The following is a 24246-nucleotide window of genomic DNA, read 5'->3' as shown; positions in this document are numbered from 1 at the left end:
TACATGTAAGATTTTGGTTAATTATAGAATTCTTGCTGCCTAAAACTTAAAGATACATCACTGATATTTCTGCTAGATGTTGACTGCAGCGAATTGCTAAGATGTGGCATATTGATTTCTTGTTGTGAAGTGAGCTGTTCAAGCTCCATTTAAGATTTTCATCTTGCATGTAGCCCTGAGCGAATCATAGCACCATAAATTAGTTAAATTGCACATTTATCACCAATGTTATTTTAAGATACTGCCTAAATGTGATGCCTGCGAGATATACAGTAGAGCTGCAACCAGCGCAGGCCTGGGTGGGGTGAGGTCGGGGTCACCTACACACCTGTGATGAAAACCTCCCTCCCTCACCTGGCAACGCCCCCAGCCCCCTCCCCGGACCCACATGCACCCGACCCGGATGACCCACTCCTTCCTCCACTGTCTCTGTCATGTCAAACCGTGGAACTTGCGCCTGACTACAACAGAATGCAAGGCGGCTCTGGAGCTTCCTCTTTGACTTCTGAGAAGTCAGGGCCACTCTGGGCTATGGCAGGGCAGGCTCTTCCAGGCGGTGGCCCACTTGCCAGCTAGGTAAGGATATGGTGACCTCAGGAGAAAATGGCCCTGGGTATGCCAGGGACGGTAAGGGCTGCACCAGCCCTATCCTCCTGCTGCGTGATTTAGAGAATTATCACTGTGCCAAGATGAGGTTTGCATTCACGGCTAGAGTCTTCCACTGCCCAGCTGCTGTGTCCTTGGAGGCAAAAATTAATTCCTGGGCCCTGCTTTCAAAGGGACCGTCCTTTCCTGGCCCTAAGCCCAAGGCTGGTGGCAGGAGCCATCACTGGCTACCAACCTCGACCATAAATCCACACTTCCAATTCGGCAGCTGGAAAGCCCCGAAGATGATCCTGGGAGACGGAGATGGGCAGAGTGCGGAGTCCTTCTCCCAAACCCTGGAGAGGGGGGCTTCCACTATCGCCCGTACAAATCCCATCTCCCTTCAAGCCGCATGGGCCCTGGTGGTGACGGAAGTGTTGTCAGTTTAATCTGTTAGATGCAGGACTTTGGATTCTAATAAACCGATGCTATATTTAACCTGTGAAAAATCCCAGAGTGGAAATCTGGGCTCCAGGATGTGAAGACGCGGAAGGCGTGGAAGGGAGGGTGTCTCTGTCCCCCAGGTTCCTTCCTGGGGAGCGGGGTGGGGTGAGGTGGGGGGAGCCCATCTCCCAGGGAAATCTAGGTATCCCTCGGCTCCTCCCAGGTGACGGCCAGCAGGGAAAAGACTGCTGGGCAAGGGGACAGCGCTGGCCACAGAGGAGATGGCTGCTTCCCCATCGCCCGCCCCGTCCCCAGGGCCCACGTGGATGCCGGCACCGCCAGGCAGGCATGGAGCTGGTGCGGCACTCGCTGTGAGCCAAGAGTCCATTTTAAGCCACAAGCGAGGCTCTCTCTAAAAACTCAGCGGAGAGGGACGGGATGCCGGGAGAGGAGAGAGGAGACGGGGAAAATCCGGACTCATCTTGACAAAAAGGGGCGGGGCCGGCAGCAAACCGTGGGCGTGTTGCCGAAGATCCCTGAAAGGGCTTAATTTACATGTTTAATAAAAGAGTGGGCTATTTTTTTCTTTTTTAAAGTTGAGGTGTTTTATGTCTTACACGGATGTAATATATCTCTCATTTGTATAATTCTAGGTTGGGAAGAGAGGATTCCGCATAACTGCAGGAGTAGTTTGAATACAGTAATAAAGGTATTTTACAATTTTACATGATGTTCCCGGCGTTGCCTTGGCATGATTTGCCAGGGCCAATAAACGCCTGTGATTATCATATAAATGCTCTCCCCCGCCTCTCGTGGCTGGGTTCGCTTTTCCTCCTGTAGGGCACCCCCCACCACCACCCCAACCTCCTTATCTGGCTGCTTTGGCACCGGAGAGCAAGCCAAAGGACCCCCAGTCTGAGCCTGGCTTGGCTGTGGTTTCTGCTGTTTGAACATCCTGAATCCACAGGGGGGTCCCACCCTGAGCTTTCTTCCTCCCTCCCGAAAAAGCACGTGGAGCGGAGCCCAGACCCCAGGGCGGGGCGAGAGGGGGGTGCCTACCTGGGTCATGCCACATGTGACCAGAAGCTCTGGTTTCCAGCATCGTCTCTTTTGGAGGATCAGGCTCCCGTCTTCTTCTGCTCACGGTTTTTTTTTTTTTTTTTTTTAATTCTCGGGGGCCGGTTGTGCTCCAGCCGCCTCCAAGTGATGGCTCCCTGCTCTCCCTGCACCAAAGTTCACTGCAACTCCCCTGATTTACGTGCAACTTCCGACTGCCAGCACCTGGCAGACACAGCAACCAACTCAGTCATAAACAGATCGCATACAATTTAATTTTAATGTGCTCGTTAGTCGTAGCACATTTCAGACATAATTGTGAACGCAACACAAAATTATAGCAAAAAGACAATTTTAATGCTGCCGTAGAAAAAAGGGTTATATGAAGAGTCATTGTCAACAACAAAACAGGGCACAGAGTGTGTTACGATGCCTGTGCTGTTCACATGCCAATATTTTATACATAGGTTCTGGGATGGTGTCAGCTGTCAGTTACTTCTGCAAATTAACTGCCAGAAATGGAGAGGAACAGAATCACTTGGAGAGCCGGTAACCACGGGTTACCTTTCATAAGCCTAAAGATAAAGCTGCAGCGTGGGATCTTGGGAGAATAATTAGGAAGAACAAAACAGAAAGTTACCGATTGAAATAAAAAGGCATCCTTCAGGACGGAACGGCAACCGAGAAGGCTTATAAATAAGTGAGAGAGGCTGCATCAGAGGACGCCTTGTGACTTTTAAGCAAAGTAGTACAGTACAAACATTTTAAAGGCTTTATCAATGTTTAGGAAATACAGTACAAGTTCTTTTTGTGTTTTTTTTTTTTGTTTCTTTTTTTTTCTTTTCAAATAGACTTAACCCTTTGAGCGCTGAGTTTGTTTTGAGTGTTCTTTGATTTCTAATAAATACCTTTAAAAATCATGTGCAAAACAGTTAGGATGCCTGCCAGCGATGTACTTGCCGGCGTCGCCTGTTCAGACTGCTCGGGACAGATGATCATCTGATGCTAATAAATATGTATAATTTAAACATGAACTTCTATCAATATAAATGTACTGTATAGCAAAACAAACAATCATACTTTGCTTTCAGATAATGTTTCTGTATACTTTATAAATGCTATCTGTGGTATCTTCTGTATAATTTACAATGTTTGCATGTAAAAAAAAAAAACAAAACGGAACAAAACAAAACCCATAGACCTTAAAAAAAAAAAAAAGGAAAAAGGCATATACACTATACAGAGGCACAGCTTATGCCCAGAGCATAGCAGGGTACATAAAACACTGTTGCTATAAATGCAAGAAAAAAAGGTCATTTAACCACAATCACATTTTCCATAAGAGAGTCGGAAATCTATACAATATATACATCTATGTTTCAATGTGAAAATAATATTCTTTTAAATTTCAAGGCGTGTTATACCCCTGCAGACCTGCATAAACGGAGGTTCATATTATTATAACTAAGCTGGTAAGGAGTTTTAAAAAACAGAGCTTCATACATTAGTATTCTTTCATTTTATTTTTTAACCAAATTAATGCAAAAGTGCTTCAAAGTACTCGGAAGGGCTGAAGATGAAAGGGTGCGAAACGCCAGCACACTCGGGTCTCGTGGCGAAAAGTGTGCCCGATTTCCTTATAAATGCTTAATTCCACTGTCTGTTAATGCATGCAGCTTGAAGCATCGGGGAGGGATACTCACAACTAAATCCCATTTACACAAAGTTCCAAACACTTACCACTGCGTCTTAACCTTCATATGGGAACCAGTAACAGCAGCTGCCGCTGCTGCACCTCTACGGAAACACCGTACATAACAGTTCTACAAAAACCAGCCCAGCCCAGAGCGCTGGTTCCCCCACAGCGGAGACCAGCCCCTGAGCCGAGAGCAAGACAGAGGGGGGGCCTTAAGGTGCCTTCGACAGGTTTCCCTCAGAGCAAACGCTACTGCTTCTCCAGCTCAGACACGTACAGGAGGTGGTCCTCGGGCGACTTCCCGTGCGTTTTGCTAAGGTGGAGTTTCACGGCGTGCTTGCTGGCAAAGGTCCGATTGCAGAGCTTGCACTGATACGAGGTCCCCAGGTCCTCCTCCGGGGAGGACGTCACCAGTTTTTCTGATGGCGACTTGGTTTGTGCTATCTGATTGCTAATCTGTTCCGTGGAGAGTTTGGACAAGTCCCGGAGCCGGAAGCCCAGGTGCGACTCCAGGTGGCTGATGTACGTGGAGGGAGTCCTGATTTGGGAGGCGCAGTCGTTACAAAAGAACACGGGGTGGCCGGTGTCCAAGTTTTTGAGGAACTTTGTTCCACCTGTCCTTCGGAGCTGGTACTTCACGTTGGCCAGCCAGTGGCTGATGGTGGTCATGGAGAGCCCGGTGAACCGGGAGATGTGCATCCGCTCCTGCGGGCTCAGGTCGGACATGATGTACTTGCCTTCCGACGTCTGCCGCAGGCTGGCGGCGAACTGGGCCTGGAGGATGAGCAGGTGCTGCGGGTTCCAGTTGGACTGGCGGCCCTTCCTCTTCTGCGCCGGGGTGGCCTCCTCTGCCTCCTCCAGGGTGGTCCCGTCGGTGTCAGACTTCTCGGAGAGGCTGGATGGGGTGGAGGACTTGGACGTGTGGCTCTCGGTCAGGTTCTTGAGCATGTCGGAGATGTCGGACAGGGCGTTCTCCCGCAGTGGCGAGCTGGACATGAAAGACACGACCGCAGACGTCTTGGCCGCCGCGGTCGCCGTGGAGGAGGCGGTGGCAGGGGCTGTGGACGTGGGGGACAGGAGCACGGACCCCAGCGGGCAGCCCTTGTCACCCTTGCCCTTGGTCAAGTCAATGGGCTGGTCGTTGCTCACGTGGTAGAAGTAGCGGTCCAGGGGGTCGGCCTTCTTGGCCTGCAGGGGCGGCGGCGTGGCCACGGCCGCCTTCTCGGCCAGGCTGTTGCTCATCTTAAAGAGCATACTCATGGGGTCCAGGGCGGGCAGCGAGGGCTTGGCGGCCTTGCCCAGGTGAATGTTCATCACGGACTGCAGGGCGCTCAGCGGGTTCACAAAGGGCTGCTCGGGCGGGTGGTCCGTGATGATGGCGGTGCTGGCGCTCAGGCCGCCGGCCAGGGGCTGCCCCAGCGCCTTGCCATTCTCCACGGGCTCTGCCGCCGCCGCCGCGGGGCTGCCCTCCTTGGCCCCGTCCCGCGGCGGGCTGGGGCTGCCCTCCTGGCTCTTGAAGCCGCCCTCGCTGGCCGCCTCCACCTTGATGGGCTCGCTGAACTCGCTGCTGCACGGCGAAGGCGTGGCCCGCTTGGGCGGCGACAGCTTCCCCTCGGGCTCCTTCATCTTCTCCTCCACCTTGGCGACCTTCTCGCTGACCTTCTTCACCAGCTCCTCCATGGCATGGAAGTTGGTCTTGGGCATGGGGGAGGTCTGGCTGCTGGGCGGGGAGACCAGGGTCTGGCTCTTGGTGGGGGACACGAGCTCGCTGTTGCCGAACATGGGCTTCAGGGGCGCGCTCTTGCCCGCCGAGCCCAGGGACAGCTTCATCATGTTGGGGAGCTGGTAGGCGGCGTGGATGCTGGGGTAGCCGCCCCAGCTCGGGGTGCCGTTCTGAGCCTTGTTGATGGCGGACGTCACGGTGTTCTCCAGGGACTTCAGGATGTCCAGCCCCCCCTTGGGACTCTCTTCCAAGTCATTCTCGGTCAAGTAGTGGTACTTGGAAGAGATGTCATACTTCTCCTCGTCCTCGCTTGGCTTCTCCTTCTCCTTGGGCTTCTCCTCGGCGACCGCCTTCTCCTTGTCCACCTCCTTCTTCACCTCCACCACGGTCAGCTTCGGGGAGACACTGGCAGGGGTACTGGAGGGGGACGTGAACGTGGTGGCCGCCAGGGGCACCGACTGCACCTTCTCGTCCAGGAGCGTGGCGACGGAGGGCGTGGCGGTTGTCTCCATGATGGGCTTGCCCTTCTTCATGGCCGAGTTGGTGACCTTGATGAAGTGGCCCGTGACCATCATGTGGGCCGTGAGCTCCTGCAGCGTGTCGTGCGAGCTCCCGCATTCCATGCACTTGAGGATCTGCGACTTGCGCGCCTCAAAGTGCCACGCGTAGCTGGCTCCGTTCTGGTGGCCGTAGCGGTTATTTGGCGTGATATAGGGGTTGGAGTTTTTCTGCAGCGCGTCGTTGGTGTCCGCCAGGGTGGCTTTGGGGGTCCCGCCCGTGGAGTCCGGGGAGCTGGGGACCTCGAGTTCCAGCGGAGCCTTCTTGCGGGCGGTGGCGGCGGCAGCAGCGGGGATGATTTTGGCGGCGACGGGCGTGACGGGTTCCTTCAGAGGCACTTTTTGGTAGTGTTTCGTTTTGATCATGTGCACGCTCAGGTCCTGCAGGGACTCGAAGGAGTGGCCACAGTACATGCACTTCAACACCTTCTGGGCGTCTTCCTTGCCTTCCATCTCCAGCAAGGAGCGCTTGCGAGGCTTGGACCAGCGCTTGGGGTTGTTGTTGTCGGTCTCGTGGTTGTCGTCGCGGTAGTGGCCCGTCTCGTTCATGTGCACCGTGAGCTCCACCAGCGTGTCGTAGGCGGCGCTACAGTCCTTGCAGCGGAACTTGCTGGCCCCGGTGAAGATGGAGCCGTAGAGCTTGCTGCTCTGCCGGTACAGCTGCACGGTGCTAAAGAGGCTGGGCTCGGGCAGCATGCGGCTCTGGGACACCTGCTGCAGGGTCTTGGCCATGGCACTCTGGTGCCAGTCGAAGCTGCCGCTGCCGCAGCTGCTGCTACTGCTGCTGCTGCTGCTGCTGCTACCATTGTTCTTCTCCGAGGAGGGCTGGTGCAGGCTGAGGTTGAGGTTGGACCAGTAGGAGTTGGAGAGGAAGTTGTTGTACACGGCCTTCATCTGCTCCAGGCTGTCGGACACAGTCGTGTCCTCCAGGGGCGCCGGGACCTCCTTGGTCTCCTCTTCGTTCTTGACCGAGCCGCTCTCAAAGTCGGCCATTCGGTCGCTGGTCTCGCTGATGTGCGACTCGCTGTCCAGGTCGTGGCTGGAGAACTCGGCGGCCGGGGAGTCCTGGTAGCTGGGGCAGGTCTTGCTGAGCTCCTTTTCCGGGCACGGGTATTTGGCCGCCGGCTCGCCATCTGCTGGGTGCTCGTCCGCTTCTAGGTCTTCGTCCACCAGGGCAGCTGCCTTGAGTTCATCTGAAACATAGGCTGCCGTGATTAACAGGTGGGAGAGCCGGGCCGGCCGGGCAGCACGGAGAGAAGAGAAGGGGGCAGGAGGAGAGAAAGGAGAGAAAGCATTAGCAAGGCGGGGGCTCTCGCCTCGCGCATGCGTGCTCGGCTCTCGGGAGCACACCGCGAACTGGGTGGGCACAGTTATTCGTAAAACTAAATAGTTAAAATGTGGTGTTTCTTCGGAGCAAAAAGAAAAAAAAAATCTGCTCTTCAAACATAATTTGCCACCTTATTCTTCTCAAGGGGCAACAGCTTGAAATTAAAACTAAATTTGAAATTAATGAAGCACATTCTGGAGGTGGCATTCATTTCTAAAGTAATAAATTACTTGTATCAACCTCCGAGACAGCAGTTCCTGTCTGTCAATTAATATGTCTTATGCTTCTCCTACCCCTAATGCATTTCTTAACAGACAGATTCACAATTTAAATTAAGCAAGCATTTTTTACTCATTCCATTTTTGAGGCTCAATCTTTAATAAATACAAAGCACAAAAACATCAATAAAATGTGTACCAAGGAAAAACAAAGTACATCAGTCGCAGTCAATGGAAACACCAGGTTTTGTGGCTTTTGCTTTCTTACTCTTCCTTTCTTCTGGAAAAGCAAGTCTGATCAAAAAGCTTAGCTAAGTTTCTCACCAGGAGCTGAGTGCTGGTTGGTTCCGGCTGGGAGGGAAGTCCCTGCCCCCTGGCCCATGCCCCACACGTGCGCTCCACGTACAGACTTTTGTCAGAACAAGTTCAGCAAAATTGGTATGCGATGCTCATGCCTGCTGTATAAATATATACAAGACCTTCCGGTGGACCTTACAAATGTCAAAGTGTTTGCTCTTTAGGCCACTTTGTCAATATTTACTCAGTAGCAGCTTCATGGGCATCCAACAGGGATCCCGTCTTTCTGGAGGCCAGGGAACTGGGGACACAAAGCCGGTTTGCATTCCCCGGGCAGGTGGCGGGCGGGGCAGGCCGGGCAGCCTCAGGTTCTAGAACAGGCTTGGTGAGAGACTCGGAACACCATGGACGTGCATGTGGACAGAACAGAGTGATCCCCCCCCCCACACACACACACACTCCTTTATGTTTAGGGACTAGGGTTACTCCTCACTGGAGCTCGGCACGGGAGTGGCCAGCCCATGGGGAGCGGACAACCTCAAGCCCCCCGGGAAGAAGAAGGCAGGGGCTTTCTCTGGCAGCTCCTAATCCCCGCTTGCTTCAAAGGGCCCAGGGCAGGTGTATCAGGTGCCAAAGAGCTCGCTCAAGGCTGATTTTTTTTCCCCTGATAAAGCTCTCAGAAAAGGAAAGGGAGCTTTGAGAATTTCACTCCACTAACTTTAAAGAGTGGCACCGTGTTGAGTTACATCAGGATAAAACAAATAAAAGCAGGGAAATGATTTCCTTGAAGCCAAACATATTGCCCCCCCTCCCCCCAGCCACTTCTTCTAGGTCAAGGGTGATCCCTTCCTTTTTTTTTTTTTTTTTTTTAAACCCCTGTTATTTGTAGAGAGAGATGGAGAAATCTTTTATACACTGGTTCACTCTCCAAATGGCTGCAATAGCTAGGGCTGGGTCAGGCTGCAGCCAAGAGCCAGGAACTCAGTCTGGGTCTCCCGTGTGGATGGCAGGGGCCCAGGTACTTGAACCATCATCCGCCGCTTTCCCAGGCACGTTAGCAGGGAGCTGTGTTGCAGGTGGAGCAGCGGGGGGCTGTAACAGGTGCTCATGTAGGATGCTGGCGTTGCAGTCGGAGGTTTAACCACAACACTGGCCCCTGTCACTTCCTTCCCAAGCAGCGCGACTTCTGAGCTGAGGCGCGAGCTGCGATGGGAGCAGGGCCCCGGGCACACACACACATCAGCTCTAGGGAGAGGGGCACTTTTGCGCCTATAAAAACCACAATACATCTGAACCACGGAATGTCCTTCCGGGATGATCAGAGCCAAGGGCCTCGCTCTGGTCAGCCGAGGTGTGAAGTGCCACGATGAACCTGCAGTTTGGGGTCACGCACTGAGCGATGACAGATGCAAGTGGCAAACGCTCTGTGCTCAAGGCCAGTGGCAGCCAAGGCGGGCTCCGCTGCTGGCCACAGTATGAAGGCAAAAGCGCATGCTGGATGAGGGACAGGAGACACAAGCAGCAGTGAAGGAAGACTTGGCGCCATGTCCCACTGCCTTCCTCGGCAGGCGGCACATTCCAGATACCTGCAGGGGAGGCAGTGTGCCTGCTCAGACCTGTCCTGGGTTCCGCACTGGGAGTCCTGCACCCGCCCTGTGCAACCTGGAGGCCAGGAGGCCATCCTGGCTGGGGGACACGCAGCACGACCGGGCGTGCCTGCCACACTCTTGTAGCCCTGGGCTGGCTCCAGTGACACAGCCCACAGTCTGTGGAAACACACCGGGGCCCAGTGTTCCCATGGAAGGGCGCCACTGCCAATAACGAGTCTGGGACAGGAGGAGGAGGGCTCACGGGCTGTGTCCCTGCCCCTGTGTAGACAGGGGTAGATGTCTAAGCCCCATGGCCCCTACAGATGCCCAGCACACAGCCACTAGCACAGCGCTCTCCGGGGATTCAGTCTAGGAGGGAGACAGCCCCATGACACAGCACACACCAGGGGCCAACCGCGGCATGCAGGCACCCAGCTGAGAGGGAAAAGCTGGCAGGTTTGCCAACCCACCTGTCACTCAGGAGCGGTGTGGCTCCACAAGGCCAAGGCCCCTCCCACGCATCACAGCCCCACCCCTCACCACGAAAGAAGTGCGGCAGGCTGTCCAGGGCACCCCACGGACTGGACCGGCTCCCGTGGTGGGCCGGCCCCCAACACACTCCAGTATGCTTTCTTTTTTTTTTTTAATTTTTTTTTGACAGGCAGAGTGGACAGTGAGAGAGAGAGACAGAGAGAAAGGTCTTCCTTTGCCGTTGGTTCACCCTCCAATGGCCACCGCAGCTGGCATGCTGCGGCCGGCGCACCCTGCTGATCCAAAGGCAGGAGCCAGGTGCTTCTCCTGGTCTCCCATGGGGTGCAGGGCCCAAGCACTTGGGCCATCGTCCACTGCACTCCCTGGCCACAGCAGAGAGCTGGCCTGGAAGAGGGGCAACCGGGACAGAATCCGGCGCCCTGACCGGGACTAGAACCCAGTGTGCTGGCGCTGCAAGGCGGAGGATTAGCCTATTGAGCCATGGCGCCTGCCATCCAGTATGCTTTCTAACCTGCACGGTGACAGTAGAAGGCCAGCGGTCTGATGACTGAGGGGACAAGGAAATCGAAAGCAAAACAAGGTGGGAAATCGAACTCGGAGGGCCAAGGCCAGGCCTGGGTACTGAGAAGACCGGGTCTCACCCATGTCCCGCCCTCGGCCTGGTCCTAGTTCCCAGGAGCTGCAGAAGGCACTGGCGCCTGCAGTGACGGCCCCTCGCTAGCTGTGGGCCATTCTCCATTCAGACCCAGTGGTGAGAAACACGTCCTCAGGCTGCGCCCCGCCCTACCTCCCAGCCATGCCTCCCAGCACGTAAAAGTGCAGGGCAAGGCACCACCTCCTCCGAGAGCGTCAGGTTTGCTCTGACACAGCTGCATGCAAAGGGAAAAGGCTCAGAGAGGCAGCGGGGGTGGGGGTGCACCCTCCTCCCTCCGGGCCTCGGTTTCCCTCCCAGCCCTGGGGTGGTGACTGCTCTGGATTCCCCATCATCTCGTGGCTGTCCAGAGGAAAGGCAAAGCACTGACGCTTACAGTTGCTCACTCTGCTTCCGCCCGTGCAAGCTCTGGCTCCTCCTTAGAACCGGGCGATCAAGACCTTTCCTGGGGCCAGGTGCGTCCCATTCTGCCTGCAACGCCAGCATCCCATACGGGTGCCAGTTCGGGTCCCGGCTGCTCCACTTCCTATCCGGCTCTCTGCTAGCAGCCTGGGAGAAGTGGAGGATGGCCCAAGGCGAGACCTGGAAGAAGCTCTGGGTCCTGGCTCCTGACTGGCCCAGCCCTGGCTGTTGCAGCCATCTGGGGAGTTCCTCAAGTGGATGAAAGATCTCTTTCTCTCTGGCTCTCCCTTTCTGACTCTGTGTAACTCTGACTTTCAAATAAATAAATGAATCTTTAAAAAATTAAAAAAGGCCGGCGCCGCGGCTCACTAGGCTAATCCTCCACCTTGCGGTGCCGGCACACCGGGTTCTAGTCCCGGTCAGGGCGCCGGATTCTGTCCCGGTTGCTCCTCTTCCAGGCCAGCTCTCTGCTGTGGCCAGGGAGTGCAGTGGAGGATGGCCCAAGTGCTTGGGCCCTGCACCCCATGGGAGACCAGGATAAGTACCTGGCTCCTGCCATCGGATCAGCGCGGTGCGCCGGCCGCAGTGCGCCGGCCATTGGAGGGTGAACCAATGGCAAAGGAAGACCTTTCTCTCTATCTCTCTCTCTCACTGTCCACTCTGCCTGTCAAAAATAAATAAATAAATTAAAAAAAAAAAAATGCTTTCCCTGGTCCTGCCTCTCCAGGATTCAGCCTAACCTGCAAGCTCCCCTCCCGGCTTGGGGGAAAACTTCCAGACATGGAGATGGTTAATGCCGTGGATCAGGCACAGAGGGAGGGGAGACTGGGGGCTTCTGGTCATTGTGTGGACAGCAAGAGGTCAGCTCGGGGCTGGAGGGCATGGGGAGAACCCTTCCCCCACCCACGCTGGTCATCAGAGGGACAGTGGCAGGCAGGGCCCACTGTGTGGACTGGACAATGAACCCTGCTTGGCCTTGGGAAGTTGTGTGACTGCTTGGATAGTTCCCGGCATCTGTTCTTGCTATTAAACTTCCCCATATCCATGCCCAGATCCTCCGAAGGCAAGGGCCTTGCACACAGTAGGTCAGCCAGAGGCATTCAGAAATTCAGTGGAGGTCACTTCCTGTAGTATGGTGTGGGCAATGGTCCCCTCCCGGGCCACCCTGGCCCAGGAAGCCACCGGTATCTCCCACTCCCTCCACAACCCATGCCCAACATCTAGCCCCAGACCCCTCCGCCCAGGCTCTAGGCAGTGGCTTCTGGGGTGGTTTGAAAACACCTGCGTGATCAGGCCGCCTCCCCACCCCCAGGAACCAACTCAGTGACTTCCCAAGTAGGCCCAGAACACCAGGCAAACACCTCACACAGCTCTTGCTCCCCTCCAGGGCTCTCAGCTCCCAACAGTGCCCAGGTCTGCCCAGCTGCCTCCACTGCTGGAAACCCAGAGACACGGTCACGGAAGGGACAGAAAGGACCTGCCGTCCCCAGGCCACAGGAGGAAGGTCACTCCTGGCCGTGGGCTTCCCAGATGCTAGCGCTTGTCTCCTTAGCAGATGGAGCACGTCACCTGCATAGAGCCCAAGGTTCCAGCAATATCTGTGTGAGCAGAACAGCTCCCAGGCAGCATCCCGGAGCCTCCACTGTCTGGCCTGCAGAGGTCACTCGGCAGGTACCCGCAACAAGGGATGAACAAACCAAGAAACTTCATAGATGCCATCTTCAAATCTCTTAAAAGAGTTGTCAAGGGCACCGGTGCTGTGGCCTAGTAGGTTAAGGCTCCGCCTGCAGCCTTATATGGCCTATATGGGCGCCGGTTCGAGTCCCAGCTGCTCCACTTTCGATCCAGCTTTCTGCTATGGCCTGGGAAAGCAGTGAAGGATGACCCAAGTCCTTGGGCCCCTGAACCCAGTTGGGAGACCTGGAAGCAGCTCCTGGATCCTGGCTTCGGATCAGCACAGCTCTGGTTGTTTTGGCCACTCGAGGAATGAACTAGCAGATAGAAGATCTCTTTCTCTCTCTTTGTCTGTAACTCTACCTCTCAAGTAAATAAAATCTTTAAAAATAAAACGAAATAAATAAATAAGCCATTAAAACATTACAAATGGATCCAGATCCCAGCCAGCCCCAGAGCCAAGAGAGGTGCTGGGATGAGCCCTTCCTGGGTCCATTCACTCGGAGTGCCCTGGCATTTTCCGTGGGGCCACTTCACCAGGAAGGGTCTCTAGGATGCATGGGGTGGGATGCGGAACCTAGACCACACCAGAGGGGTAACGGCAGCCTGACGGGTGCCCTCCTCCCAGGGAAACCGCCCCGGCTGTGCCTCTCCCCATAGTCAAGAATGCAGGAATATCACTGTTCTCTATGACAAGTACAATGGCAACCTGGGCGGCCACTACCTGTGAAGGAGGCTACGGAACACACAGGAGCAAGCAGAGACCAGCAGGTGCGGGCCAGGCGGTGGGGCCCTGCAGGCCATCTTCCCCAAGTGGCTGGGTTAGAAAAGCCCTTCTCCAAGGTGGGAGGAGCTGTGGCACCTGCTTCCCTACCTTCCCCGCCCCGCAAACCAGAAACAGCAAGCACCTAGAGCAGCAAGGCAGCAGATCTCTTGAGAGCTGAGGGTCAAGGACACCTTGCCCGACAAGTGCATCAGCTGAGAAACTTGGCTGAGCACAGCCAAATGGGGCTCGTAGCAGGAGACGCGAGCTCACAAGAAAGCAAACCCGCGAACTTACACAAGCCTCCTGAAGACGCCACAGCCCAACACATGGGAGGAACAAAAGACCCTGCCCAGCTGGTACAAGTGTGCCAACCACTCCCTCAGTCGTTGCCTCTTAATGGTTGGGGGAGGTGGCTAGGTGAGCTGCTCTGCAGGCAAGGAAACTGGAGTCGGACAAGTTACACACAACACCTGTGCTTGGCAGCCAGCTCTGTCCCAGGCCCTCTTCTGGGGCCTGCTGGGAGGAATCTGTGCAGGTGGAAGGGGGACCTGACTCCAAAGGCCCTTGTATTTTATTATTTTTTTAAAATAGATCTTCCATCTGCTGCTTCATTCCTTCAAATAGCCACAGTCGGACAGGGCTGAACCAGACCAATGCCAAGAGCCAGGAGCTGGTCTTCTGGGTTTCCCACCTGGATGTAGGAGCCCAAGCACTTGGGTTATCTTCCGCTGTTTTCCCCAGCATACCAACAGGGAGCTGGACTGGAAGAAGAGCAGCCAGGACTTGAACTAGCCCATGTGGGATGCCAGCGCCACAGGCACACAGCGTCCTGTCTGCGGACTCCCCGGTGGGACCCCACACCTGTCCCTGGGAGGCTCCTGTACTGGGACTTCCTTCTGTAGACGATGGATGTGTCCAGGAGTGAAGTGCCGGCCCACTGTGGCCATCAGAAGATTGGGAAGCAGGGGCTCTTTCATTAATATTTATTATGATCATTAACTAAACTCAACCACTAGGTACAAAGAAATTAATACGTTTCCTATAAACATAAAACAGCAAGCTGGGGCATAACGGAATTCATTCCTGGGCAAGAGGGAATTTCTTGATCACACTGCTACCAAAGGCAGACAAAGCAGCCATGTGGAGCTGTGAGGGACACGGGGGTATGGGGGGACGTGGGAAGGTGAGGCTGAACCATGCTCCCCAGAGCAGTTTCAAGGCAGACTGTCCTGGGCCCTTGGGCGTGGTCTGGGCTGAAACGCAGGTGCTGAAATTATAAGCTCTAGGGGATGCTTGGCTACTGGCACTCACCCCTTTTCTCCACGTCTGCCCAGGATGGACAGCCCAGGAGGGGCTCCCATCTGTGACTGTCACCATCCCCATGGTGGCCCCCGTGCTGCGAGGGAGGGAGAGGCTGGAAGGAGGGGAGGAGAGGAAGCAAAGGTGCCACGGAAGAAAGTGGGGGGGGGGCTTGAAAAGGGTGAGGAACAGCCGGGAGAAGGGAGCAGGGAGGAAGAAAGATGGGGAGCAGTGGGAAGAAGGCCTCAGGCCCATGGTTGGAGAGTGGTGGGGAGTGGACTGGAAACCAGGAGTGTCAACGATGGAGGAGAGGAGACGAGGAAGAAAGAACCTTTGGGTGGAGATTGGAGCGCTGGTGCCGAGGCAGCCATGAGGGGCTGCCAGGGCGGTGGGAGAACAGAGGCCCCAGTGCAGATGCTCCGGGTAGCTCCAAGGTGGGGGGACTCCAGGTCTTTCCCCTGCCTCCCCTGAGGACTCTGATTTTCAAATGATGCACGGTGAACGTTGTTAAAAGAACAAGTTAACCAGCGGAGGGGTGATCAAGAAGAAAGTGGACTGCTCAGCCATGGCGGAGTAGAGACAGAGGCTGCGCCTGCTTTGAGGCAACTACAGCCATCCTAGGCCCAGGAGAAGAGGCCCCGGAGCCCAGGCTGGCCCTGGCCAGCCTCCCAGGACCCACACTCACGCTGGACCTGTCCAGAAGACACGCCTGCAAGCGGAGAGGGCTGCTGGCTCTGCAGCCAGGCTCACGTGCCCAGGCTGTGTGCAGACCTTCCTCCTGCCCTCTTCACGGTGGGGGCTATCCTGTGTCCCCACCCCCATTGCTGCAGAAGGTGCCTGGACAAAGACACTGCCAAAGTGCTCAGGAGGTGCCCGGACCACTTCCGAACACCTCCCTGCACCCTCACACCCAGTCCCACAGCAACGCTGAGCTCCAGGGCACAGGGGGAGGGGCAGGCCAGAGAGCAGCCCAGGAGGGAGGCCGCCACCCCCTCCTCCCCGCCCCACCCCCAGGACCTGCTTCTGTGCTGCAGGTTTTCTGGGGAGGGGGTGAGGTGCCACAGACAGCAGCACCTCCTGGCTCTGAGCTCCCACAGTGTGGCAGATGTGGCCGTGGCCCTGACTCCTGCTCTAAGTTCTTCCCCCAGCGATGGGAGGGAGGGGGCGGGGCCCCCATCAGCCCCACCCACCTCGCAGGCACCCATCCTCAGCCAGGACTCATCATGAGCTAATGTGAAAGGCCTTTTCCGGGTCACAGGGACTCTGCATCCAGAGGTGGGGTCACGTGACTGCCTCTGGGCTCAGCCTCCCTCTGGTGAAGGTCTCTGAGTCTCCCAGACTCTCCACAAGGAAGGAGGCCTGCCGGGGTGACAGTGCCCCCAGGGGCTCCTCCCTGTGGATGTGGGCTCTGGAAAAGGCAGAAAGTCAGAGAGGAGGAGGAGGAGGTGGGAGAGGAGGAGGAGGGAATCCAAGGGCCGGGAAAGGAAGCAGAAGGGACCTTCAGGTCACCCAAGCAAGGTAACAGCCTCGAGCCAGCACGGGCTGCCCAGAAGCAGTCGGGAACAGCGCCCGGCCCCACGCCGCTGCTCCACCACTCCACTGCTTGCACCTGACCCAGGGTTCTCCAGTGCCCACCACTGAGAGGCGGGGGAGGGCCGAGGGCCAGCAGGAGACGACACCTCGAACACTCGCCCCCCACTGGCTGCCAGGGTCCCTCCCCCACCCCCCGGCAGTGAGTCGCGGCAGGTTCCTCCCCAAGTCACTGTCCTCTGTCTCAGGAAAAGGACTCAGAGTTCCACCTAAGCCCCCAGAAAGTTCTACCTGCGTCTCCCCTGGTTCTGGGAAATCTGGACAGACTGATGCATTCCCTTTGCGGAGGTACAGGGAGGCCTGCACCCTGAGGGCTGCGCCGGCACAGGGCACTCTGCCGTGTGACCGCTGCACGTCTTGCATGACAGGCAGGGCTCCAGTATAAGGGCGGCCAGAGCTGCAGCGTCTGCCTCACCTGGCAGGGGTCTAGAGCTATCTGCAGATGCTGTCCTCAGGTGCCTCAGAGGCAGCCACTGCTCGCCTCCCCCCAACACCCCGACCCCAGACTCTGCCCTGGAAGGTGTAGGAGGCAGCACCAGACAGGGCGCTCAGACCTGGGCCCCATAGCCACACATTCGCCCTCCAGGCAGCCCCAGCGCCCCGCTGCTGAGTGGCCCCTGGCAAAGGGGAGATCGAGACAGAGGTTTGAGCTCCTGGCTCCTGATGTGGAGAGGGCCAGGCGCAGCAGCGCTGGAGTGGGGGCTTCCTCCTAGTGCCAGGAGAATTGAGAGAGGCCTTGGAAGGGATGGAGGGGGCGGCGTCTCAGCTAAACACACCCTGGGTGAGACCAAGGCATTGGATTACAAGTTGGGCCTCAGGCAGAGAAAATGGGTACAGGACAAGAATGGTTCATGACTGGCCGGCACCACGGCTCACTAGGCTAATCCTCCGCCTTGTGGCGCTGGCACACCGGGTTCTAGTTCCGGTCGGGGCGTCAGATTCTGTCCCGGTTGCCCCTCTTCCAGGCCAGCTCTCTGCTGTGGCCAGGGAGTGCAGTGGAGGATGGCCCAAGTGCTTGGGCCCTGCACCCCATGGGAGACCAGGAGAAGCACCTGGCTCCTGCCTTCGGATCAGCGCGGTGTGCCAGCTGCGGTGGCCATTGGAGGGTGAACCAATGGCAAAGGAAGACCTTTCTCTCTGTCTCTCACTGTCCACTCTGCCTGTCAAAAAAAAAAAAAAAAAAAAGAAAGAAAGAAAAAAAGAAAAAAAAAGAAAGGTTCATGACCAATGCCCAGGAGACGGAAGTTCAGCAGAGAACACAGATCTTCCCCCTACCATCCACCTGGACCCCTGCAGCCAGCGAGAAGCCATCTAGGATGACTCAGGTCAACAGCCCCTGGCGACACAGGAGAACAGCATCCCTGGGTGGCACCGGGGTCATCCTGGCATCCTTGCTGGGGACAGGACTCTGCAGGCATCAAGAGGGTATCCAAGGCCCACAGAGGCTAGAGGGACATGGTGTGGCCCTGGGCGAGGGGATGTGACTGAAGTTCTCACGGCCAGACGCTCTCCCAGGGATGACAACCTGCCCTGCACTCATGGTGTCTCCCACTAGCAAGGTCTAGAATAGTAATTCTGTACACGCTAATTTGATGTCATGTGCAAGGTGAATGCTTGTTCAGTTGGGTTATCACTTAAGAAAGCCAAGATGCTTCGGTGCCAGGGAAAGCATGGCACAAGCAGTGTGGCGTGGGAGGTGGCATCACAGCCGCAGCGGCCAGGGCTTGGCCAGGCCCCAAGAGGTGGTGGCTGCTCCTCTGGGGAACTCGGGACACAGCCTGGCCTGTTCTGAAGGCTGCAACCAGCACAAGTCCTGCTCCCCACCCCTCCCCGAGGGGTGGGGGTAGACAGGAGGCCAGGAGCCTCTCTCCTGAAGCCAGGCTGGTGGCTTCCACCATCAGGCAGAGAAAGACACTGCCCGAGGCTTCTCCCTTGGCGATTTCACTGCAATGGACAGACCCCATTCTGCCATCTCAGCAGCCTCCAACCAGGACAATCTTCCCTCCCGCCCTTTCTGTCACTCCCTGCCTGGCAGGGATGGCTCAGATAGAGAGGAGGCCAGGGAGACAGGAGCCCGTCCAGAACCACAGAGGGGAGGCAGCTTCCACGTCTCCCAGACGCCGCACGCCCAGCTACTTCTGGAGAGTCTGCACTGCTATCTTTGGGCACCGGTCCCAGTGCAGTGACAAACAAATGTTATCAGGGACACATTGCACACGACAAAGCAACTGTGTCCGACAATCTTTCCACAGAGTCCAGAAACGCTCAGTTCCGGGACCATCCGAGTCACCTTCGAGCTTCGAGCACACGTGCATCACTGGCCCCAAATCAACAGTGGACATCCACAGCGGCTGTGCCCACACGGTGTGTCCGCAGGAGTGCTTCCTTGTGGAAGTGACCTTAACCCGGGATGCAGCTGACGGGACAGCCTGGCGGGGGTGAGGGGTGGCAGGGGAGCATCCCATGTGCATAGCCAGGGCTGGTCTGTCTGGCGCAGGAAGCCTCTGGAGACTGGAGCAGGAAGCGTCCTGGCTGGGGTGCCACATTCCCACGCCTTTCTGAGCTCAGTGTATTTCTAAGATCCCTGCCATGTGGAGTGAAGAATCTAGGATCTGAGCCTCTACTCTGAATCCGCTTTTTCCCCCTTTCTATAAGGCAAGTCTTCATCTGCCAGCAGGTCTAAATCATTAAAAGGATAACTCATCCAAGGAAGGAATGCCCTCACCTGGGTGGAAGGGAAGTTGGGTGAACTACTGGGGGCAGGAAATGGACTTGGACTTCTCCAATTGCACCCAAGAGCAGCAGTCGATTTTGCACATGGCCGACAACAGCTGTGCCTTCCGCATCCTCTCTGCAGTGGGGGGCTGCTGGAGGCACATTAGCGGTTCTCACGGCGTAGCTCAGAGAACCAAGAGCAACTGCTGCTGCCTGCACACCTCCTGCCCTCCAAACCCAGGGAAAACACAGCCGAGACCTGGGCAATGGGGTGGGGACGCTGGGGGGCAGTCCTTTGAGTGGGCCTCTCTGTGAGAGCATTTCAAACAGTTCACAGGAAATGGAATTTAAAGATAAGATTTTGCTACTGCAAAAACAAATTTGAAATCATTGGTGTCTTCAAAAAGTTCATGGAAAATGCATACTATGAATAAATATACTAGATTTCAAAAATTTTTTGAAATAAAGTTATCTTTTAATGCCATTTTCTACAGACTTTTTTTAAAAAAAGATTTATTTATTTGAAAGTCAAAGTTACACAGAGAGAGAAGGAGAGGCAGAGAGAGAGGAGAGAGAGAGAGAGAGAGGTCTTCAATCCGCTGGTTCACTCCCCAGTTGGCTGCAATGGCCAGAGCTGTGCCGGTCCAAAGCCAGAATTCAGCATCTTCTTCCTGGTCTCCCATGTGGGTGCAGGGGCCCAAGCACTTGGGCCATCTTCCACTGATTTCCCAGGCCATAGCAGGGAGCTGGATCAGAAGTGGAGTAGCCGGGACCCGAACTGGCGCCCATATGGGATGCCACCACTGCAGGTGTCAGCTTTACCCAGTACACCACGGCGCCGGCCCCTCTTACAGACTTTTTTATCCTTGTACATATATAGCTCAAATTCTTGTTGAGACCTACTGGCTTTCTCTATGGTACCAGAGGAACTGTGTCCAGGGAAAAGGTAAGAGTGGCTTATATGAAACAGGAATGGAGATTCACATGGAAAAGGCGACAAGTGATTCACCCCATCGACCCATCCATCATCCAGCCACATATCCATCTATCCACCATCATCCATCCATCTATGCCCCATCCATCCATGCCCCATCCATCCATCCATCTACACATCCATCCATCATCCATCCACACATCCACACATCATCCATCGATCATCTATATATCCATAACCCATCATCCATCCATCATCCAACCACCCATCCATTCACCCATCCATCCGACTACCCATCCATCATCCATCCATCATCCACCCACCCATGCATCCACCTATCATCCATCATCCATCACCCATCCACCCATCCATCCACAAATCCATCCATACAACATGTATGAGGCACTGGTTACATACTCCAGAACACTTCAGGGTTAGGAATAAGATGTTACCAGATAAATAGCTCGGAATCAGAGGCTTTACTTTCACCTGGCCAAGATGGCCATGGTTTTATAGAGCAAAGGGTGTTGGAGGACCACACACCTGCAGCCATGTTCTACTCAACATCCAAAGCCCAGCATTGCAAAGCCCCATTCTGCCTTCCACATTTTATCCTCCACTGCCCCCCACTCCACACGTTATTCTCCAATAACCTCATACAACGCTCCATCTTCTCACGCCCTCCTACCTGCCCTCCACCTGCTCTCTCCACCTCCCCCAGGAAGTCCTGTCTCACGGGTCTCACTGAAATTGACCTCTTCAACCTCGGCAATAAGAAAATGCACAGAAAAGCCCACTCATTCCACACTCTAAAGTCTAGGGAAGGATGAGGAATGTGGTCTGGACTTATCCCTTCTATTTCTCCTCTGGAATTTTCCTCCTGTAAGTTCTGAAGGGATGAGCACTTGCATAAATCACTTCTTCACACATCATACTGGGCACTGTATGCATGCCTCACATGGCCTGGGCTACCAACCACCCCCAGCACCTCCTGGTCAAAGGCACACAGTTTGGTTGGTGGTGCTTAACCCAAGGGCCACCGCAGAGCAAGGGTCACTTCAAGTGCAAGTTCCCATCAGCTTCCTCAACAGCTCTCAAATGCTGCGCACGGGAGCCCCGTGTGCCCTGAGCCCCGTGCACTCTCCACAGGGCTTGCCACCCACTCACACGGCAGAGACTCCAGCGCACAGCCACTGGCTCAGGGTGTTTCGGGAATCATGACAGGCTCCTCCTCTCACCACCAGAAGGAAAACCTGGAGGGACAAGGCTCCAGGGACCACGAGGCTTCAGCTGTCTTCTCTGCACCGGGCACAGGCATGGCAGCCACCACGCCCAGCAGCCTTCCTAAGGCTGGCAGCACTGCAGAGCCAGTACTCGGGCAGCACCCAGCCAGCCTGACTCAGCACTCGGGCATCTGTGACTCAGCACTCAGCCAGATCTCCCCCAGGACTCACTAGCATACATGACAACCACTTGGAGGGATGCTGATGAAATCTTTCTAGGGACTGGAGTTTTGGCGTAGTGGGTTAAGCTGCCTCCTGCGATGCCAGCATACTTTATGCACACCAGTTTGTGTCCTGGATGCTCCACTTCCAATCCAGTTCTTTGCTAATGTGCCTGGGAAAGCAGTAGAGGATGGTCCAAGTGCTTGGGCCCCTGCACCCACATGGGAGACCTGGATGAAGCTCTTGACTTTGGCCTGTCCCACCCCTAGACATTGCAGCCATCTGGGGAGTGAACCAGCAGATGCAAAATCTCTATCTCTTCCTCTGTGTAACTCTGTCTTCCAAATAAATAAGTAAATCTTTTTTTAAAAAGGACACTTTCTAGCCTGCTTAAGGGAAAAAAAGCACTGTTTCAAATTTTTTATGATTTTGACTGACATATAAGTACCTACAGGTTTCAACCTCATTATTATGCATTTTTATGCACTCCCAAACTAATATATAAGGAACACCTATTGTCTGGCTTACATCTCAGTGTAAGTTTCCTTTTAAATACCCTGTCTTTCAAATTTTATCATAATTTATACAGTCTAAGGTGTTTCTTATACTAGACTTAGTAACCCTCCAAAACTCACTACCTTTCCAAAGAAAAAAGAAAGAAAATTAACAACAAAATAGTGAGAACAGCACTCTCACTAACTAGCTCTTGTATTACTTGTCGTAGCCTTTTGATGGAAGGTAATTAAGCAGTATACATTAAAAATTTGACCCAGCTAGGAATCAGTACTCTAAAAACACCCATGCTTGGGGCAAAAGAATGGTCTATGCTTAAGTGTAGTCTCAGCAACTTTTCTTAGAATTCTAAAAAAAAAAAAAAAAAAAAAAAAAAAAAGGATAAACAAATTAAAGTATCCCCATCCCACCATCCCATGAAATATAATGCTGCAATGGACAAGAATTTAGCAGCAGCAGGACAGAAACACGGCAGCATTGGTGTGGGTGTGGAGCAGCTGGAGCCCTCACAGGAGACTGCAGCTGCACAGTTAAACTGTGAGAGCCGTGTGGCATCGGCTACCAAAGCTTCCCACATGCGTCCTCCCTGGGCCAGCAATTCTGCTCCTGGATCCACACCCAGCAGAAATGCACACGTATATCACCAAGGGACCTACACAGTGACATCCTCTGGCACATGATTCCTAAGAGGAACCTGGAAGCAACCCCATGTTCAGCAAAAGTAGCGTGGCTGAATACATTGTAGCAAGTTCACAGCTGAATACCCTACTGCAGAGAAGATGAACTACTGAAAAAAACCACAGGCAAGAGCCACAGAGACTAACTGGAAGACACCAGATACCAAAGACGGGCCACTGCTTGAAGCCATCATGGACAAACTTCGTAAGGAGGCAAAACTAAGCTGTGCTGGCAGAAGTCAGAAGCACAATGACCCTTCGGGGGGTGTGACTGGGAAGGGCCCAGGGACTCAGGCCTTCATCTTCTACCTCTGGGTCTGGTTATGGAGTTTATGTGCTTAGAAAAAATTCACTGACCTAGATTTATTAGGAGGGTACTTCAAAAAGCCCATGGAAATGGAATTAAAGAAAAAGTTTATGGGGCCAGTGCCATGGCTCACTTGGTTAATCCTCCGCCTGCAGCGCCCGCATCTCATATGGGTTCTAGTCCCAGTTGCTCTCTGCTGTGGTCTGGGAGGGCACTGGAGGATGGCCCAGGTACTTGGGCCCCTGCACCCGCATGGGAGACCAGGAAGAAGCACCTGGCTCCTGGCTTCGGATCAGCGCAGCTCAGGTCATGGTGGCCATTTGGGGAATGAACCAACGGAAGGAAGACCTTTCTCTCTGTCTCTCTCTCTCATTGTCTATAACTCTACCTGTAAAAAAAAAAACAAAAAAAAAAAAAAAAAAAAACAACAACAACAACAACAACAACAAAAAACAACGTTTATTTTGGCACAAAAACACTTACAGTCTGTTCAGAATACCTATTTCCCAGGGACTTTGTGAAGACTGCTCATATTTGGATGCTTTTTTTGCATGTTACATTGCATGCAGAGTTTAGGGGTCTGTGTTGTGGAGTAGCCAGTAAGGCCACTGCCTGTGACACTGGCATCCTGTATGGGTGGCAGTTCGAGTTCCGTCTGTTCCACTTCCAATTCAGCTCCCTGCGGATGCACCTGGGAAAGCCGCAGAAGATGGCTCACATGCTTGGGCCCCTACACCCACATGGGAGAGCTGGAGGAAGCTCCTGGTTCCTGGCTTCAGCTTGGTCCAGCCCTGGCCACTGCAACTATTTGGGGAGTGACCCAGCAGATGGAAGATGACCTCTCTCTCTCTCTCTCTCTCTCTCTCTCTCTCTCTCCCTCTGCCTATACCTCTCCCTCTCCCTCTCCCTATCTCTCCATAACTCTGCCTTTCAAATAAATAATAATAAAATAAATCTTTAAAAAGGAAAAGAAAAAATAGAATTAAAAGTGAGAGAAATGATTCTCTACAGTCTCATAGGAGAAGATCTCTAAGACATATTAGCAAGAAGAGCAAAAATTAAGTCTCAGAAACACACACACCATTCTGCTTCCTGCTCAAGTGTGGGTGGGTGGAGCTGTGTGATGAGCATGCAGAGGGCAGGCCCCCAGCCTGGCCTCCAACAGATGACCCCAATCTGCAGGTACATAAGGGGGCACGTCACCAGCAGGGAGCAGGACTGTAGGCGGAGGAAGAGAAAAGGGGTTTCCTTCTGACATTTTCACAAACACGCTGGAGAAATACCATGA

At 54.5% G+C, this 24246-nt stretch overlaps 1 protein-coding gene across 2 annotated transcripts in view; it reads right to left on the bottom strand.

Annotated features, from left to right (window-relative positions):
- Positions 1 to 2338: 2338 nt before the first annotated feature.
- Positions 2339 to 24246, bottom strand: part of TSHZ3 (teashirt zinc finger homeobox 3) — a 74507-nt gene continuing 52599 nt past the window's right edge. The window contains exon 3 of one of the 2 annotated variants that reach the window (XM_070063709.2): positions 2339 to 7266. In XM_070063709.2, coding sequence (XP_069919810.1) covers positions 4031 to 7266 — 3236 coding nt within the window. In that variant the 3' untranslated portion in view covers positions 2339 to 4030. The remainder of the gene's footprint in view (positions 7267 to 24246) is intronic. The other variant, XM_070063710.2, reaches the window with a different exon arrangement.

The sequence above is a fragment of the Oryctolagus cuniculus genome, chromosome 18 (assembly GCF_051225735.1).
Source record: "Oryctolagus cuniculus isolate XC-2025 breed Fujian yellow rabbit chromosome 18, ASM5122573v1, whole genome shotgun sequence".
In the NCBI taxonomy this organism is placed as follows: domain Eukaryota; kingdom Metazoa; phylum Chordata; class Mammalia; order Lagomorpha; family Leporidae; genus Oryctolagus; species Oryctolagus cuniculus.
The sequence above is the reverse complement of the archived record's forward strand: the minus strand, read 5'-3'. Positions and strand labels throughout refer to the sequence as shown.